The sequence below is a fragment of the Amblyomma mixtum genome, chromosome 8 (genome assembly GCF_055824585.1).
Source record: "Amblyomma mixtum isolate Tamu chromosome 8, ASM5582458v1, whole genome shotgun sequence".
Lineage (NCBI taxonomy): Eukaryota > Metazoa > Arthropoda > Arachnida > Ixodida > Ixodidae > Amblyomma > Amblyomma mixtum.
Genome location: NC_143019.1, coordinates 74,180,914 through 74,199,925, shown reverse-complemented (window position 1 = coordinate 74,199,925; position 19,012 = coordinate 74,180,914). Strand labels below are relative to the sequence as shown.

At 45.8% G+C, this 19,012-nt stretch overlaps 1 protein-coding gene across 4 annotated transcripts in view; it reads right to left on the bottom strand.

The window, feature by feature from the left end:
- Nucleotides 1-2,887: 2,887 nt before the first annotated feature.
- The window catches only part of Calx (sodium/calcium exchanger 3), a 370,386-nt gene continuing 354,261 nt past the window's right edge, over nt 2,888-19,012 (bottom strand). For 3 of the 4 annotated variants that reach the window (XM_089558541.1, XM_089558544.1, XM_089558543.1), the window contains 4 exons: nt 15,803-15,874; nt 14,875-15,000; nt 13,014-13,172; nt 2,888-8,441 (listed from right to left, as the gene is read on the bottom strand). In XM_089558541.1, the coding sequence (XP_089414667.1) occupies nt 8,065-8,441; nt 13,014-13,172; nt 14,875-15,000; nt 15,803-15,874 (734 nt within the window). In that variant the 3' untranslated portion in view covers nt 2,888-8,064. The remainder of the gene's footprint in view (nt 8,442-13,013; nt 13,173-14,874; nt 15,001-15,802; nt 15,875-19,012) is intronic. The other variant, XM_089558545.1, reaches the window with a different exon arrangement.

Here is a 19,012-nt window from a genome sequence, read left to right as displayed (position 1 = left end):
TATGAATCAGCCAAAAGTTTACACCAATGCTCAGCGACCGCTGAACCATGGTGGCGGAATTTATACGGCCGCGCGGCATGTGCAATCCTGCCCTGCAGTTTAATCGGACTAAGTACCTTAGCAGGCTTCCTTTCTGTACTTGCCGATTTCTATGCGCGTATGAAGTGCTATTAAACAGTTCCAAACGGCACAGAGCACTTCAGAGCATAGTAGCTAGATGGAAGGAAAATCAAGATTTATGAAAGGGTGTGGGAATATTCGAAACTTTCCAATATCGAACCGGATATCCTGTATTCCATTTATTCGAAGAATCAAATCGCGCAAATGCAACAAAAAAATTCGAAACGAATCGTATACAATCAGTAGTTTTCGAATAGCTCTCCAATAACTGACAAGAGTTCGAATCGGGCATTGCGTAGATTTTTCGACGCCTGTTTCAAGAACAAGGCCTACTCCGACGTCGTAGTGCATGCTGCCGCGTTTTATATAGGTGTTAATTGCGGCGATGCGGTCTATTCGTGTGGCGCCGTTCATATTGCTCGAACATATGGCCTCCAAGACTGGGCAGCGCATCAGCGTTCAGCCAGGTTCAGCGATCCCTGCCTTCATGCCCGACGCTGTTCGCATATTCTGTTTGTATTCGATTCGGTCTTTAGCTGCATCATTCGTTTTCGATTAGGTACCGAAGGTAGCCTGTTAGTCTTCGATTAGATTTCGAAAAGTACTATTCGCACACTCCGTGCAGGGTGTCTTGAAGACTGTCACATAAAGTGTAACGTCAGGTGATCACTGCACGAAGCACAGTTCGGCACGTAAAGAGCGCTAGAAAATGTACTCCCTGTACCCAGAAAAACAAATTTGAAGAGTGCCGCTGACCGCGTTGAACGACACCGAGGTAGGCATGCCTTAAACGGGGCAAGCTTCCATAAACTTGTCTAAGTAGAAAACCAGCGGAAAGGACGCGTTCACAGGGAGGAGACGTACACAGGACAACGCAGTGTTGTCAGGCGTTCTCCTGTGTACTTCTCCTCCTGTGAACGCGTCCTTTCCGCTGATTTTCTACTTACCATGCACCAACTGGCCCAACAACCTACGCTTCTTCAATAAACTTGTCTCTTCCACGTTGCAAAGTGACCACTTTGAATGCAGCCGTGGTCATCGGAGAACGCACCACGCGCCGTGTTCGAGATGATGGGCTGGCTTGTGTCCCTTTGGTTGCTTTGTAGTCTCCCCTCCTAAGCCCGTTGCCTTACTTTACTGCTCAGTTCAGTTCAGTTTACTACCTTAAAAGTCCCCCGTAGGGGCATTGTAGCACTCCGACCAGACCGACCCGCTTTTTCTCTGCACAGTCGTGCTATAACACAGAAAGAACACTGTAGCTTCAACTGCGGCAGCTGATACTCTATGTGCGCGATACAGCTCGAGTTTATTTTGAGATTATCCCACTGCCAGCCTGGCGCCGACCCCTCCTCGACAGCTCCGTGTGCCGCCAGAGTGCCGCCAGCAGGATGGGCGAACACTACTGCGGGTGCGCCGGTCGAGGCTGGTGGCAGCCAGGCGCATGCTCGTTTGCCGTCGTTGGTGATAGACCACTCGTACTGGTTGGTTGGTTTATGGCGGTTTAACGTCCCAAAGCTATTCAGGCATGAGGGACACCGTGGTGAAAGGCTCCGGAGATTTCGATCCACCTGGAGTTCTTCGCCGTGCACTGACATCGCACAGCCCACGGGCCTCTAGAATTTCGCGTGCATCGAAATGTAGCCGCCGCGGCCGGGATCGAGCCCGCGTCTTTCGGGTCAGCAGCCGAGCGCCGTAACCACTGAGCCACCACGGCGGGGTCCACGCGTAATGTTTTTAGTAAACAAGTACTACTTCACCGGGCCAAACCCAAACTGAGAATCTTGTCGCTTGGATGACCTCGAGAATGCACAAAACAAAATAATACCGCGACTTGGTTTCGGACCAGCAGTGGAGCGAAGAGATCAGCTTCGCGGCAACTGCACGAGGGCACCATGCTATCGCCGCAGCCGATCATGCCTCGTATTAAACTGCAACACACTCTAGTGATGTGCATTGCACATGGTCGTCTTCAGCGACTTGAAACTGCGGCGCAAATATACCAGATCACCCTCACCTCGGTCACAGCTTAACCTGCATCTAAAACCATCGCCAGACGCGCCGACGACCCAGCAAAACAATACCATGAGCCAACTGGGCTAAACACATGCTTTAGCATGTTTATTACGTTTAACTACGTTAAAAACACGTAGTGGCTGGCTTGTTTGTTCATCATTCTGAGGACTATAGCGCTGTAGCAACGCGAGCAAGAAACACGGACGCAAACACAGGCGCTAAAAACATCGGTCATTGTCTTCCACTGGCTTATTTGTTGTAAGGACTGCACACGTACCTGCCTTTGAAGGAACTTCTGCTCCGCGCATGTGCCGAGACGCCACAAAAAGGGTGATAGCACAAGCACAAGACAAGATTCTCCGATAAATGTGTAAGCATGCCATCCGTACAACCAAGAAAATAAGAGCTGCTGTTTCTGAGCGCCCATGAGCACGGTAATGATCGGAAGGAATTGGTTCGAGCGACGAGATAATCATGCTACGGTTGATTCACTTGTTGTTGCTGGTTTTTTCCTTGTGGTGTCATACAATGCTGCCTATATAAGCCACTTGAAGACAATAAAACAATGTTAGTGTCTGTGTCTGTCTTGTCCGTGTTGCTACTGCGCTGTAGCCCTTATTGCGTTAAAACTCTACCACTTTTTATGATCTTTCCATTCGCCAATACCTGTGTACAGAAAATGCCCCAATGTATCCGTTGAAGACAAACCTGCTTTCAAATCCATACGTCGAGTAAATGAGACAACAGACAAAAGTAACAGCTGCTCACGTAGTTGTTTTTTTTTGTAGTGTTTCTCCAGCACATTCACTCATGAACAACATTTCTTCTATCTTCTTTTCCTGGGAATGGAGCAACCGGACAAGAGCACAACGAGTTGTTTGAAGAAACACGGTAAAGTAGTTGGTGTTAATTGTACAAACTCCCCGAGCTTACATGGAAAGAGGAGGCACAAGGGAGAAGAGAAAATCCGGAAAGTTTGAAGAGGGGAAAGGCGGAGATACCGTTAACAGCATGCTTCACTAAGGAGCAGGAGACGACCGGTTGAGGCAAGCGAGTTACATGGTGAAACAATTAAACGAAGTCTTGCCTCTCATTTCAAAGAGGCATCCTCTTGAGGCACGCTTTCATCGTGACATCGGTCACCAACGTCGTCACGGGTTCGCAGAGCAGTGCGCATTTCAACTACATGCGGGCATTTCTGTACAAATTTTCTACGTTATTAACTATACGTATCTTTTATACACAGGTCTTATGTCCACGAGATGTATATAGTAAACTTTGTATTTAAAAAACTTGTGAACAGCTCGACATAAAGCTTTATTTAAGTAAGAATTCCTCCTCTAGGTGATCTTTCCCTGCAGCTCTAGCTACACCCAGCTTTGTGCGTACCTACACGAACAACAGAGCTGAAATTCTGTACTCAAGCACTTTTCCATTAAAACACAATTGCTAAAGCACGATGCCGTACCGCAAGGCGACTACCGACTACTCTGAGCTAGTTGAATACCACCGCCATATTTGTTGAGTGCAAATGATTCAATCTTTCTCATTATGAAAATATTCAGCGGTGTTGAGCTTCGTAACTACAGCATCCACTTAAGCGGAGCTAAATGCCATACGCAAGTACAAACCCCGGTGCCGATATCTTGGTGAACACTGCGATATTCATTGGTCGACCACTCCCTAAGATATGCCTCTTCGAATATGAACATGTAGAGCAACGTACCTGTATTCCCTACATCTGCCATTTTACTCCTAAGATTGGAAAAAGCTAAGCTGACTAAATGGTCTCCGTCGATCAAATGACCGTCGACGGCACTGTAAAGCTTTCGTTTTTTTTTAGTTATGATTGAGAGATGATATACAAGTCCGATTCATGAAACAGGGCGGTTTCCGCACAATTCTCTCTATATAGACGAGTCGGCAAGAACGGGCAGCAAATGGTCCAGCCCTTAACGTACTTCGAATAGCGCAGCAACCCTGACAAAAACGTGCTTGTCGTGAATGCGAATCAACGAATGTGTTTACGGTCATTGAACCTGTACATTACACAGTAATACCAATTGTTTTCGCGCTAGAACTACGAGTTTCTAAACGAAGCAGTAAATGAACTAAATAAACCAGTACATGTCGCAATACAAAGAGCGAAGGGAGATGTGAATGTGGTATTTTTCTCTGAGTCTCCGTCTACTTTTCTTTTTCTGTCTACTCGCAACCTGCGTACATTGTCCTTTCAGGTCCGTCGGACTTTGGTATTGATTCGCAGGTTCGCGAGAGGCAACACAAAGCGCAAAAACCAGTGCAGCCACCAGCAACTCACTCTGAGTTCACAGCGCGTTCACGTTAGAAAAGTACGCTCAAGTTCGCGAAAGCTGCAAGGTGGAAGCTTCACTACGTACGGCGCTAGCACACACAGAAACACACTCGCTCTCCGTTCTGGGAGCCAGCATAACCTTTCCTTCTTGACAATGGAGTGTAGAAGTCGGAGCAGCACTCGTGGGTTGTGGTTGAGGATAGGAATCGAGGGTTCGGTGAGAATATATGAGAAAACAAAAGAGAAACACAAAAGTAACAGCACGAAGAATATGGTGTCGACCAGTATTGTCCTCTTCAGCGCTATGGCCACTTGACGTCACCCGCACGTCAACACATAGTAAGCCGTAGATTCCATCTTGGCTGCGTCTTGTGCCCTCTCTCGGCGCACGGTGTCACTTCCCGGTAGGCAAGGAGACATTTATGGCTCCTGGCCTAACACTCAAGCCTGTCTCGTTGACTAGCCAGGAACTATTGACGACAGGAGTAGCAGAGGTGATAAAGAACTGGTAAACCACAGAAACACGGCGTTCTTCTCAGAGTGCAGTGATGCCCGCTTGCCTGCTTGAACTGCCTCCTCTGGAGAGACATACAGGTGTGAGGTGTCGAAAGCCATAGAGGCAGGCACATATTTCTTTCGAGACCTTAGGCAATCTTCGGCAAATCTTCAAGAGGTGTCAAGAAGGGCTCTTCAAGAAGCCCAGAGTGCAGTATCTTTGGAAGCAGCTCTTCCGACCGCAGCAATGGTTTTATTCGAAAACACACCAGGTCAGGCGGCACTTAAATTCTCGGAGGGACAGTTTGCACGGCTTTTTCCGCCGGTTTCTTTCGTAACGCATAAAATAACTTCATGCGTTTCAGCTCTTTTGCTTTAGCGGTATTAAAAATAAGGTGTCTCTCGATGACGGCTGGTATTTTAGGGCATTTGTTAGCGCTTTTTGCTCGATAAATTTAAAGGATTGGTTGTAATATTTGTAACGACTACACTAAATCGAAGCGGACGTCGACTGAAACCAGAGAGGTGCACTTTTTAGAATTCAGATCCTTCCTGTATAAAGTTCCAAACAGTTAGGTAGTGTCAGGAGTTTATTCTGCATTAGACAGGAAAAAAACAGCGAGCAAAGAAAACGTAGAGAAATAATTGTCGTTCAATACCGGAAAGAATATAGCCGTAACCGTTGTCATAAAGTTGCATGCGTCTGCAAAGTTTCTGTATTCGATTGTGTAATCCTGCTGTGGAGCTTCGTCCTCAAGTATACCTTACAGCTCGAAAGGCGGATTTAGGATACAAAGCGCCACAACCTGTTTTGGAAGTTCTTTTAAGTATGTGTCTGAAAAACTTATAGAAGGCTCTTGTCAGGGACAACTTCAAATTGTTGCCGACAGTTCATGGGAAAACTGAACCTATTATACTGCGCGGTACAATAGATCCACGACTAGCGCGAGTGAGAACGTGGCATCAGTGTCTGACATCTATTAGCAACGCCGAGGCCTAGAGAAACGTTTGCACCTGTGTGCCTACTAATACCTCAAGCCTAGTTTTCATCGCACAATTGGCATATAAAAACCGCCTCCGACCTTTAGTTTTGCGATGTCAGCGACAGAATGTAGTCTGGCTGTTTGATAGTGAAAGACCAGTGTACCCTGTTCCTGACGAAGGACGATCTGAATAGGAAAAATCTAACAGGCGGTATGTTGTGGTGCACCAAACAAAGCAGTAAGGATTTAAAAAATCGTCCGTAACATATGACGAGAGTTAATCCGCATTCTTCCAATGGAAGTATCTTTGAATGACTTCGACTAATGGTCCTCAAAACGTTTGAATAATATAAGGCCACCTCAGTAGCAAAAAAAGACAGAGAAAGACCATTTGTTGACATTCATAAAATCTTCCTTACTTGTATTCTCCGCTGAAAGATACTAGTTTCGAGGGACCTCACTGACATTTTTCGAGTACCACTATTTCATCTTAATTATGAAAAATAGCCTTCTATATCTTTCTCACTATTCTGCTAGAATTCTGGCGGGGCCAAGGCTTTATTCCATGCTTCAGAGCGAATTCACTAAGCAACAGAAAAAGCTTTGAGAACTATCAATCTCTTTTTTGCAAGTGAAGGTTCTTAAAAACGACAGAAAAACTCACTAGTGTCCTGCGGTTCCTTTGTTGAGTATTCATGATCACCAACGAGCATGTTCAGAAAGATGAGCTTCCAAAACTTCATTCATGGCCTCTATATACCTCTTTGGTTTTCAATAACTGGCATCCGCTGGCACTAAACTCAGACGGACGGGAAAATCTGACGTGGCAATTTCCGCAAAGAAAGCTGCGAATGAAACTGCCGCACATGACGACGCACTAAAGAAGAGTTCCTGCTAGAGTGAAAAACACCTAAACCTCTTGAAGACTTCCCTACAATGGTTCTTGGCCTGGCAGTCTTGAGGTCACTCTGCTTGTCCTCAGGCGCATCCTTCCATCATTGCCTTTGCATGAATCCGTGTTGCTGTTCGCTCATTTCCACCGAGTACCGATACAGGTTGAGAAGCGGTGCACCAGTAAACCTCATCAGAAGGCGAGGCTGTTCCAACGGCTGATTCCTCACAAGCCTTTCTATTGCTAAAGCTTCCATCACTCAGACTCGGAAGCTGGTAAAGAATTGGCTGCTGTTGGCTTGCAGCCAATAAGTCATCAGACAATATCTCCTTCGAACACGGTGACGGTAGGCACCGGGAGCTGATAACCAAGGGCTTCAAGCTGTACGCCATTCCAAAGCATTCTCCCGTTCTAGTCCCACAAGCACTTATCATGCGCCATGACGAAATCTGATATTCTGCACCTGTAGGCGGAGGAAAGTGTTTGTTTAACTTGTGCGAGTACGGTTCGAAGACCTCACCACATTTTGGGCAGACGTACACAGAGGGAGACAGTGCATGCCGAGATGAATCGCTGAGAGTCTGCGAGCATTCTGACACCCGGTGCACTGACATAGCGGATCCATCAGCTGGACGAATGCAGCGATAGTGGGTAACGTGTAGCGCATGTGCCAAGACTGCTCAGGAAGCTTGACACAAAGGCATCTTCATGACGCGTGCTGTCTTCGGGAGGAAAGCCTTCGTTCGTGCGGAAGTCTGCGATGTCTCAAGGTAGCTGGCAGTCTAAGGATTACACATCGCATGAGGTCCCTTTTCTGTAACAAATTCTTCGATGTCTCCGCTCGTATTATTCATTCCGCATGTGCCCCAAGGGGCCACACAGCAGCTTGAAGACCGCTCAACGACCGCGTATTTCTGAGCAGCCGGCAGGGTGACGCTGAAACACACTGTCACCAACAGAGGACGTCTGTATGCACCTTCGGTGTGCGTCAAACAATGATCAAGACGTCCACAGCCACCTTCAAAACGCACGCTCAGGCGTACAGATGTGCGCGGAAACCTTTGGATCCTGTCCTTGAGACTGTCTACGTTCGCGCTTCAAAGGGAACCAGCTTATAGACCTTACGATAGAAGCGCACCAGCCCAGCGGAAGTTTTCCCCTGCGAAGCATGATGGCCTTCGATGTCTTCGAGCTTTTCAACCGTCCCCGAAGCGAGGAAGTTTATCGTGTCCGGGTCCCGAGCCCTTTTAGAATCCCTGAATGACTCCGTACGCCTCGAGAGCCGACATGGTCACGTAGAATACCCACAGGCCGGCGAAGAGGATGGTGGTGGGCAGCTTGAATCGCATCGGCCCTCCCAGCTCTCCGCCCACGAGCTTGTGGCGGCGCATGAGCAGCACTGCGCAGCAGAGGAGCGCGCAGACGCAGAAGATGGTCACCGAGAAGGCCAGGTTGCCCGGGAGCACGCGGAACGTCGTTCCGCGGCCCCAGTGCACGAACGCGGCCAGCGACCAGGCGACGCCGATTCCCAGGAAGACGTTGACCGCGTTGCTACCGGTCACGTTGCCGATGGACGAGTCGGCGTACTTGTCGTTCTGGGCAGCAACCTTGCTGGCGAAGGTGTCTGCGAAAAGGGCAAAGCGTCCGTCATCAAGACAGTATTCTTACTCAATTCGTTTTTAATAAAGACTCTCTCGTAGAGTTCAAACGCATGGCACTAAATTCTTGCCTTTGAAAAAGAGCACGTTCATTACCATCATCAGCAGCAGCAGCGCAGCAAAATCCTCTGCCGAAGAAATAACTGCGCCATGTCCCACTAGTTAACACAGTCCTGTGTCAGGTGTGGCTAACTTGCCCCTGCAAACTTTATATTCTCATTCGCCCATTTGATTCTCTGAAGCCCACTCCTAGGCTTGACTTCTCTTGGAATCTCCTCCGCTACCATAAGAGATCATAGGTTGTCTTGCCTTCTTCATTATGTGCTCTGCCCACTTCCATTTCTTGTTCTTAACTTCGACTACAATATCATGAAGTGGCGTTACTATTCGGACCCATCCAGCTGTATTTCTATCTCTTATTGTTAAGCCCAATATTTTCGTTTCCATAGCCCTCTGCGCTGTTCTAGTTTAAGCTGAATCTTTTTCGTTAGCCTCCACGTTTCTGCACTGTATGTTAGTACCGGTAAAATACAGCTGTTAACGCTTTCCTCTTGATGGATGACGGTAAGCTCTTATTCATCACCTGAGTTCGCTTGTCATGTGCACTCCAACCCTATCTTATTCTCGAAGTTATTCCACTGTCGTGGTCCGGGCCTGCGGTCACTACCTGCCCTAATTGGACGCATTCCTTCTTCATTTTCAATGCCTGGCCCCATCGTAAAGCATTGCAAGAAGAAAAGTGGGGCCGTAGAGCGATAATGTGTGAGGTTACAAGGTTAAAGAACAACATTTTGATACACACACATTTAGACAAGTGGTCACGCGCTGCTTATGATGATAACAGCGCACCTTTCAGACACACATTTGCGATAAATAAATGACGCATATAGCGTCAAGTGAGACTTCGATGTGTTACCAAGATATGGTGATGTCTAAAAAACATTGTCGGATGTCTCGAGAACACTTACAGGGTTAAGCATGGAAAATGGTGCGCGGCGATAACGGAGTTACCTATAAGCAGACAAGGAAAGGGGAATGAGGGGCTCGTTATAAATATAAGAGAAGCCAACAGCCACAGAAACCAAGCGGCACAGGGGATTTTTAATTGATTTATTTATTTTGTGGTGTTGATCAATTTATAATATTACTGAATATGTTATCGCTTAAAGCTAATTGATTAGAAAAGCAGAAGAAAAAACAACCACATGCCGCCGGCGGGATCCGAACCCACGACCTCCGAATTACGCGTCCGGTGCTCTACCTCTGAGCTACGGCGACGGCTGTCAAACCTACTGCTTTCGGGAGTATTTATGTTTTTACAAATAACCTAACCTTGGGTGTGTTCACCAGCGCCACCCATGTTCTTAAGCGGCGGAAGTGGCACGTCCTGAGTTACCGCTGATGTGACGTAGAACCGTCATCGAACGGTGAGGGTGGAAGCTGTGTGAGAACCCTCTTATGGTTCCTAAGGCATCAAGGCTGCCAGAAGCGAGGCCCTCGTTAAGCAATTAAGCAGACAAGGAAAGGGGAATGAGGCGCTCGTTATAAATATAAGAGAAGCCAACAGCCACAGAAACCAAGGCGCACAGGGGATTTTTAATTAATTTATTTATTTTGTGGTGTTGATCAATTTATAATATTCTGAAACGACGCATCGTGGTTATGCAGTGCGCTAAAATATTTTGTGACCATCCCATAGACAGGCAGAAGCATATGTACAGTGTGATCCACCCGTAGGGTGAACACGCGAGTGTATGGCCACGATCTTCACACTCCTGTGCGCTCCGCACGGCCACTCATAGCTAGAATGTGTTGCAGGAACAGGAGGACCTGGAAGTGGTGCTTCATGTCGCCTGCCACTTTGCTCTGATGTGCGGTCAAGATGGACGTATGGGGGCGACCACGCAGACGCGTGTTCACCCTAAGAGCGGATGGCAATGTACTACATCTAATGCCGCAAAATCAACATCATTCTAACTACGCCCAAGTCAGGGCAAAGACCTCTCCCAATTTCTCTAATTAACCGTGTCTTCTGCAGCTGAGGCCATCCTACCTCCGCAAACTTCTTAATCTCACCAGCCCTTCTAAATTTATGACCTGCCCCGTCAGGTTAGTATCCTTTTTCATAGCTTTTCTTGCGTTGTTTCCCTGGTTTACGACTTCATGACATAACTATTCCACCTTCATAACATAACCCTCATAACATAACACCTTAAAATTATGACTGTCCCACCTGACCGCAAATCTGCCGTTACCGTGTTACTTAAAGAAAACCACGCTCCCCTCACTGCTTATTGCCGTTGCCGGATGGTTAAGGCGCATATATCTGCGCATTGAATTACAAGAGATGTGCCATATAAAGCTCGCTGTAGCTTCCTAGAGAACTCTTTCAAGAACTGAAGAGGGTATTTAATCTTAGCCTTAAGGGTATGAGGCGATAGCATCAAATATTTAATGCCCATATATGCGGGATTTGTCCTTATCTCCTTAACATTCATTGATCGCTGGGAGTACTTGTACCACTCCTGGCGCAACTGTGGATCAGTTAAGCGATGCGCCACTGCCCTGCGATGACAGGCGCCACCACTGGTGGGGCTTGCGTGACCCAGGTTACTCTTAGCGAGCTATCTCTCGCTAGCAATCGTCAATTTAACGACCGCCTGCCACGGTGGCCAGTTTCATCACCTTTGCTACTGTTCTTGTCGTCTTTTCTCCCTTCGTCCCTGAATTTAGCGCAACTACTATGTCTCCTCCATCTAAGCGCCAACTAACCCAGCTTTCTGCTTTAAATGGTCACAGTTCGGTGGACAGAATGTGATGACGTCACAAGGCCACGTGACCTAGGTGGCCCCCCTAGGTTGCTTCTCCTGGGAATTTTTCGCTCACAACGCCACCGACGACGACGGGAGCAGAAGGGAGCTTTAATGCTCTTGCATTAAAACTGTGCCCACTGAAGCGTCGTACAGCATACTACCATGACTCATCTGCTCATCATGCAGCAATGGTTGATGCATGGTTTTTGCACCTCTCTACTTCTGAACTGTGGCACTGCAGTATTCGATTTCGGCGCCTGTCGCAAAACGTCATTTTGCTCTACATGTGTATAACATGACGGTCGCCGAAATAACATACTGACTTCGTGCTTCGTTCCTCCTAATTGAGTTGTGTGTTAGGTCTTTGAAATCTTTGGCTATATGCTTCGTACGAATATTCGCTAAAGTAGTGATATGTGTAAAAATAATCGATTTTCATTGGCATCGCTTCTCCATTATTATTCGAATCCTATTCGATTCAGCTTTTCACAGTGCTATTCGTATTCTATTCAGCATCAAACAAGCTCTATTTCCAACAGATTCAGTCCCGAAAACGAACTATATTCGCACACTCCTACACTTTACAACCTCTAATTCAGACAGGTCAGAAACCGGCCTGCGCAGAAACTGAGTTTGCCCTTCCTCCCTGTTGAAAAAAGTTCTATGATGCAATTACCTCATCATACAACCCAAGTATCACAGATAAGAGGCCCAATATTGGAAACGTATTGGCAAAGACTCTGCATGGTCCTACAAAGATGACCAAAGTGAAACCAGCCATTTGCAATATTGGGCCAAATACCTGTGCTGCTTGGGAGCCTTTATAACAAAATATTAGGGGTGTGCGAATATTCGAAATTTTCGAATATAATTCGAATATTATATTTTTAGTATTCGTATTCGATTCGAAATCCACGTATTCGTATCTAGCCGAATATTCTATTGCGAGTACTGGTGTTCATTGCGCTCCGCAAGTCTTATCGACAGAGACATAACAACATGGCGGCGCCCGTAGCAATGCGTAACGTTGGGCCATGCAGTAGCTGACTGCGCTGGTGAGCTTCTTTGTGGCTATACCTGTGAGCTGGTATAGTCAGAGCTGTGCACGAAATACCTCGCAATACGTGCCAGTTCAGTGCCAATTGAGAGGGCATTTTCTGTGGCTGGAGAAGTCGTTTCAGCTGGAAGGGAACTATTTCTGCCTGACCATGTGGAGCAGCCGGTTTTCCTTCACGACAACCTTTTATCTTCATCCCAGCAACGTGCTTTTGTGCTTATGGCAAGCTAGCCTTGATCAATGCTGTGTACTAGCCATATTCTCTGATATTTCCACTCTTGTAAGAACAATGTTCGAGACTGATACTTTTTGCGCAGCCACACACACCTTTTGTGCTCATTTCAGCACTGATAGTTGAACTGTGATGTTCTTAAGTGCTCAAATACATGTTTTGTAGTGGTTAAATGCGCCTGTCGTTGATTATTCGATACTCGATTCGATATTCGGAACCAAGTATTCGTATTCGATTCGTATTCGAAAAATTTGATATTCGCACACCCCTACAAAATATCTTATCTCCCACGAATGTCTCACGACGTCATACGTTGTCATACATTTGCATATTGTTCTTGATAACCTATTACGTTTGTATTACAAAACCTGTTTGAGGTTATTGCACCATAGACCTTTATTCGGTAGGGCTGTATACCGTCTTTGTGTGCACCCACCGGGTATACTTGTTCCCAGGGCGACCAGTGATATGGCGGTGACGGAGTCTTTCAGTCCGATGGTGCAGCCAAAGTGAGACGCCAGGTCACCGACGAAGGCGGTCAGGACGCCGATCAGGAGGATGCTGGTCACGAAGCAGGCCCACCCGCCCCAGTAGTCTGCACGAAAGAAGAACCCCAAGTTACGTTATGGCTGGAACTAATCTGTTGTTGAAAGTTCTAGCACAGTGTATAGAGCTACTGCTCCCGCATACCGCGACCGCCACTACCACTCCTGGTTGTCACGGTATGAGGCAGCAGTAGGTCTATACGCTGTGCTAAAACTTTCTAGCAGCAGCATTTAATTCGACGAATAGTACGGCCTGGAGTGATGTGAGAGTTTTAACCTCCACTAATCGGAAAGAGAAAAGAGCGTCATGCATGTTCAGAGGCCTTTCCCAACTGTACCTAACTACCCATATTCCTGACTATATTTCCTAACTATAGCCCGCGCTAGTCCCGTCTACTTCTGTCCCCAGCCTTGTCTTTGGCGTGTTTTGTTTTGTTTTCAAGATTTCGCCGTAAAGCGCTTTTGACGGATATGCCAGCTGAAGAAATGTAAGAAACAATCTCTCGTATAACGCTAAAACCACACGTGCTAGATGTTGAGGTTCTTAGCTAGCCAGCCGCAAAAACGGTCTTCTTTTGCCGTCCTTTTATGTGCGGCAACTTATCTGTTGTTGCTTAGGTTCCAAAGGTATCATGTCATTAGCTGATGCGGTTCGGCCACAATTTTTCTATTCCACAGCGACCGGCAGAAGGGCATAATACTAGGCGCGGAAACGTAGTAGTGAGCCCACTAAGAAACTAGCAACAAATTCTGTCAGGTTCTTGGTGACGCTGAGAGAAAAACAGAATTTAAGAAGCGACTGAGCTCTGGACAACGACAAAAAGAAGGGATGGCGCGGATTTTTGAAGAACGGGATGCAAAAGCGTTCAATACACATATCTAATACAGAAGTACACAGTAAGAAGCAGAAGACACAAGACGCCGTTATTCAGTTTCAAAAAGAGAAACAAATGTAAAAACGACCACCGAGCAGCCATTAGTTGTGTTCTGATTCCATTTAGGCATATAGCTTTTATTACCCTGAAACCAAGCCTGAACGACATCATACAAGTATAACATGCGTCAGCCAACAAGCTTTGAATATTTTACAATAACTATATAATTATATAGTATAATTATATATAGTGCAGGCGCTATGTACAGGAAACGAGACAGGAATTGGCAAAGTGCAATCAAACATCACTATTCTTAGGCATGCCTTCTGAAAGTATGTCACAAATTGTGCCTGAAAATGTTTGCGCACCACCAGAAGCATGATAGGTGAAAAATGATTTTGTTTGCTTTTAGGCGTTCTTTTTTTATGTTCATAGACCAAACAACAGAATGTTCCTTATTTTCGCAAGATACATCCTTCCAGTCAATTGTCTCTTCATCGTGTGCATTAGAATGTGTTCTTTTTTTCTATTTTGCTTCTTTCTCGGGGTGTCCGGGGTACACAACTTTCTTATTTGCAGGTCTTCATCCTGATCTGCCATGTCTTCCACTGAATGAGTGTGCGCGCAGCACACAAGTGCTCGGCGCTTCCGCGGGCTCAGTTAACACTGCATTACGCACGACCGTGTCGTATCGCATCGCATCTTAAGTCATGTCACAGCATGTCATGTCATGTCATGCCGTGACATGTAGCGTCGTGTTTATCGTTCGTGTCGTATCGTATCATATAGTATTGCTTCGCGTCGTACGTATCGTATCGTATCTTATCGCATTGTTTAGTACATGTTGTGTAGACTGTGTATTGATCCAAATACTCACCGGTTGGGGGGACGAACGCGAAGACGACCTTCCAGAAGACGGTGAACACATGCATGACGTAATCCGAACAGGAAGGCATGCGCACAGTCACTTCGTCGCCATCTTCACCACCCTCCTCGTCGTCGTCTGGTGATTGGCCGAGAGAGATGAAAAAAAAATATCAAAGTTAATTGTGAAAACATGCTTTTCTTCCGAGCGCAAAAAATTGGAACATACCCAACAATTCAGGATAAAAGAGTCTCTGAGCGGAAAACCTTTGATGAACGCAATTTTTGAATATAAAGTAAGACTTCACTGTAACAATCAATATATCTGCAGATCACCCGACAGCAGCCTTCCGTTTTTTTCTATTAACTTTTTACTGCCGTCAAAAGCAAACCCCATCGGTTTTCTACGTCAGTCTTAAATGTTCGATGCAATCGATGGAAACAATTTAAAAGAAATATTTTGCTGCACATCAGAAAAATGAACCGTTACCTTCAATACTGCCATAATACTTAGGATTTAGCAGTTTTCATAATTTTTGCTCGAGAATGTTGGACATGATGAGTACGGCGTCTAGCAGGGTACTTAAAACTATGCGATGAATACGACAGCACAGGAAACGATCGAAGAACGGGCGGTAATTAAATTCGGGGATTTAAACCGCGAATTTAATCGCAGCAAAACACAAAGGGAACAACTATTTTTTCTTTTAAATTCAAGTTCAAAGCCTCAAAAAAGACGGAGCCGATCGAAGAAACTGGCAGAACTTTTTCTTAAAATACAAAACAGAGAATATATCGATCACAAGAAACACACGCATGCTCGTCTGCGACTTTATAATTGCTGTTCCTTCCTTCTGCATACTCTGACGTCAAATGGGAATTACCCTTAACAAATCGCTAGGCTTAAATCCCGGACCTGGTCAGTCTAGTCATGCACTTACCTTTGGCGAGTTTCAAGCTGAGACCCTCCATTTCGATCGTTTCTTCAGCGTGAAACCTGTTCTTGTCGTCGTCTTTAACCGTGCATCAATTTTCAAAGTTTTTTTATCGTTAAATCGGGAAGGCAGGCGAGGTTGTTTCATGCGGGGGTTTCAGTAAGTGAGGCAGGCGGGCAGGCAGCAGGGCAGACAGGCAGGTGATGGTGGTGACACGTTCGCCCAATACCAAGGTAGAAAGCCAACGTAAAAGAAAACCAAAACAAAAACAAGCACTTTGTTGAAATCGATGCAGCAGAGGCAACAGGTGTAAGAGGAGATCGGGAGCAAAATAAGTTAGAGCGACATTGAAGACAACTCCGTCTAATTAACTTCCTCATTAAAGATTGATTCTTTGGTTCTTTGACTATGTTGACACTTGTCCATCAGCTAAAGATGCATTTATGCCTGAGAAAAGTGGACTTGAAAAGCTTTCCGCCAATCAATTTAAATTTGCGACGACCTTGCCGAAACGTACGGGTTGCAACGTTTTTGATGTTGTTGAAGTTGTAGCGTAGCGTATGGGGTTCGCACATATATTCTGCTGGGAAATCGACCGGTTATAGCTACATCTTTATTTCGTTTATTCGTATTTTCTAGCTTATCAAAGCTCAGTTTTCAGCTACAGCGGCACCTTCGTGATCAGGATGCGTAACCGTATAGACACAGGCCAAAATCTACTTTTTGTCAGCGTCGGTTTAAAAAAACTGGGACAGTTTAGTTAAAGGAACAAACAAAAAGGGAGTAGATTAGTTAGTACTAAAAATAGCATTCGTTCCTGCTGCACATAATCTTTTGAGAGACGCTTAAATATAACGCTGCCAATCATGGGTCCTATGAAATCTCAGTGAGTATATTTCGAGATCATTCCATATTGGTTTACCACAGATCGTGCATACACAACAGTAAAGGGTTTTATTTATAAGATCCTCACTTTGAAATGCCTTGTGACCGTCCGTTTCCCGCCATAGCACAAGCGAGGCTGAGAAGCCGTGAAAGGGAAGAAAATTCGCAACTTGCGCTTAAGCATTAAAAAAAAAAAAACTTTGCCAAGATTAGGCAGCTATAACGTATTAGAGCTTTGCAGTGCAGCCAACGAGAACTTCTCTTTCTTCGGTCTCAATGCAAGAAAAGTGTGTTCTTGGTTCCCGGCTTTAACGAAGCCATCTGTGTGTTCACTGTCCTTCGTCTACACACACTGATCACAGCCCAGCTGTTTAGCCAATCTCGAATCATTATGTGCGCACGTGAAGATGATGCAGAACGTGCACAATAAGTAACGAGTTGTACCTACTACTCTTTGTGTACTTTATTTGTATTATGCATGTAAAACGCCAACCTTGATAAACGGCCGGAAATTTTAAAACGCATGTTGTCCACGACTGGCCTATCACTGTCACCTGGGACTTACAAACATCGCCAACGTGAGTAATGCACTCCGTACACGTAGCACACGCCGCATTCACTGGCCTTCTGTACATCACACTCAGGACCAAACCGGGAAAAACAAGCAATCGGAAAGAAAAATGCATGCTTTTTTTTCTGCGTGTGTGCGTGCATGATGCTAGCACTCCTATAGGCTCGGCCCTCGATGAAGAGCAAACGAGAGACAAGGCCGAGGCACGATCCCCTTATAAAAATGATCTATAGACAGTCTATAGACTTTTTATTGACTGTATTGACTTCCTGTAGATATTGCTTTTTGTCTTTTCATTGTCTATAGACTGCCTATAGACAAAAGTCTACTGAAAGTGTATGGACATAAATCTATAGATTGTCTATAGACCGTCTATGGCATTTGCATTGCCTATAGGCTGTTCTCTAGGATTTGTCTATAGAATGTCTATAGACTACAGACGGAAGTCCATAGACACGCTATGGACTGTCTAAAACTTTTTTTTTTGAAAGAGGAAGAGACTGTGATACATTGGTGATACTGTGATAATTTTCATTTTTGGAGCAAAAATAGTTCACATATTCCGTCTTACATCCACAGAACCAAATCAATGGTTTTAATTTTGGAGTATTTCGAGTCCTCACACTCCCACGTTGCCGGCGTGTCAGATTTAACGACTCTAAAAGAGCACGGAAGCAAGCGCCAGGATGCAAGCTTAATCGTGACCTAAGAAAAAGTGGCATCCTCAGCTAATTACCTCGTAGAGAACTGAGCTGTGCGCTCACGTGGCTGTCTCAGTGAGCGCAGAAGCTAGGACGCTCGTAGCTTTTCGTCTTGCGCAGAGGAGCCCCCAACAAATATGCATCGTCAAGCCCTTCGGTGCAAAACCTGATAACCATGCACGTACGAGAGCCAGCGAAGATGCGAGGATGGAAAAGTGGTCATGTCACAAGCGAAATTCCGACGCTACTAAATCCACGGAATCAAATGTTCATCACAATCTCAAAGCTTCCCGAGACAAACCAAGCTCCCGACAAAGTTTATTTCGTCCGACAGGCAACGAAATGGCGATCCGCAACTTTTTGGGCCGCGGAAGGGAAGAGAAAATTACATAGACGCTTCTTAGAGAATGCTGGTCAAGTAATGCGTAAAACCCCTGATAAGGTACAACAACGCACACATAAGTAACGAAGCAAAAAAATGAAATGAAGCTACTTCAATAAAGGCGCAACGGCAGAAAAAGATTAGAATAATTTTCGTTATCGCGCAAGCTTGATAAAGGCAGCCAAGAACGAACGCCCACTTCAGCGCTCTCACTTTGTGAAAGGTTCTCCAGCACGAAACATCGCTTAGTTGGAGTGACTAAGTGTTTGGCTCCGAAAAACGATTCATCACCCACACGCAGAAACATAGTAACGCTCATTACGGCGCGGATGAGAAGAGATGCCTTCGCTGTACCGAACAACATAGCTAGAATAGCATTAATTGAGCCGCTCGTGTGGAAAACCTTTAAAATCACCGCAAAGGAAAGAAATGTACCAACGACTCCGGAAATCACGGCACAACCGCTAATGAGTGTGGAAGGGAAGCCGCCGCATTACGCACTTTTTATGCGTTTTGTCAACACTCTCTCCCTTTCTTGCATCTTACCGTTGTTCCTTCATCACTGAAACCTAGACTGCTGAGCCGCCTTCTTGCACCATGCATTCTTGTTTCTTGGAGTACCAGTTACTATGTTTCTTTCCACGGCGTTCTGCGGAACCATTAGTCCCATTTCGAAT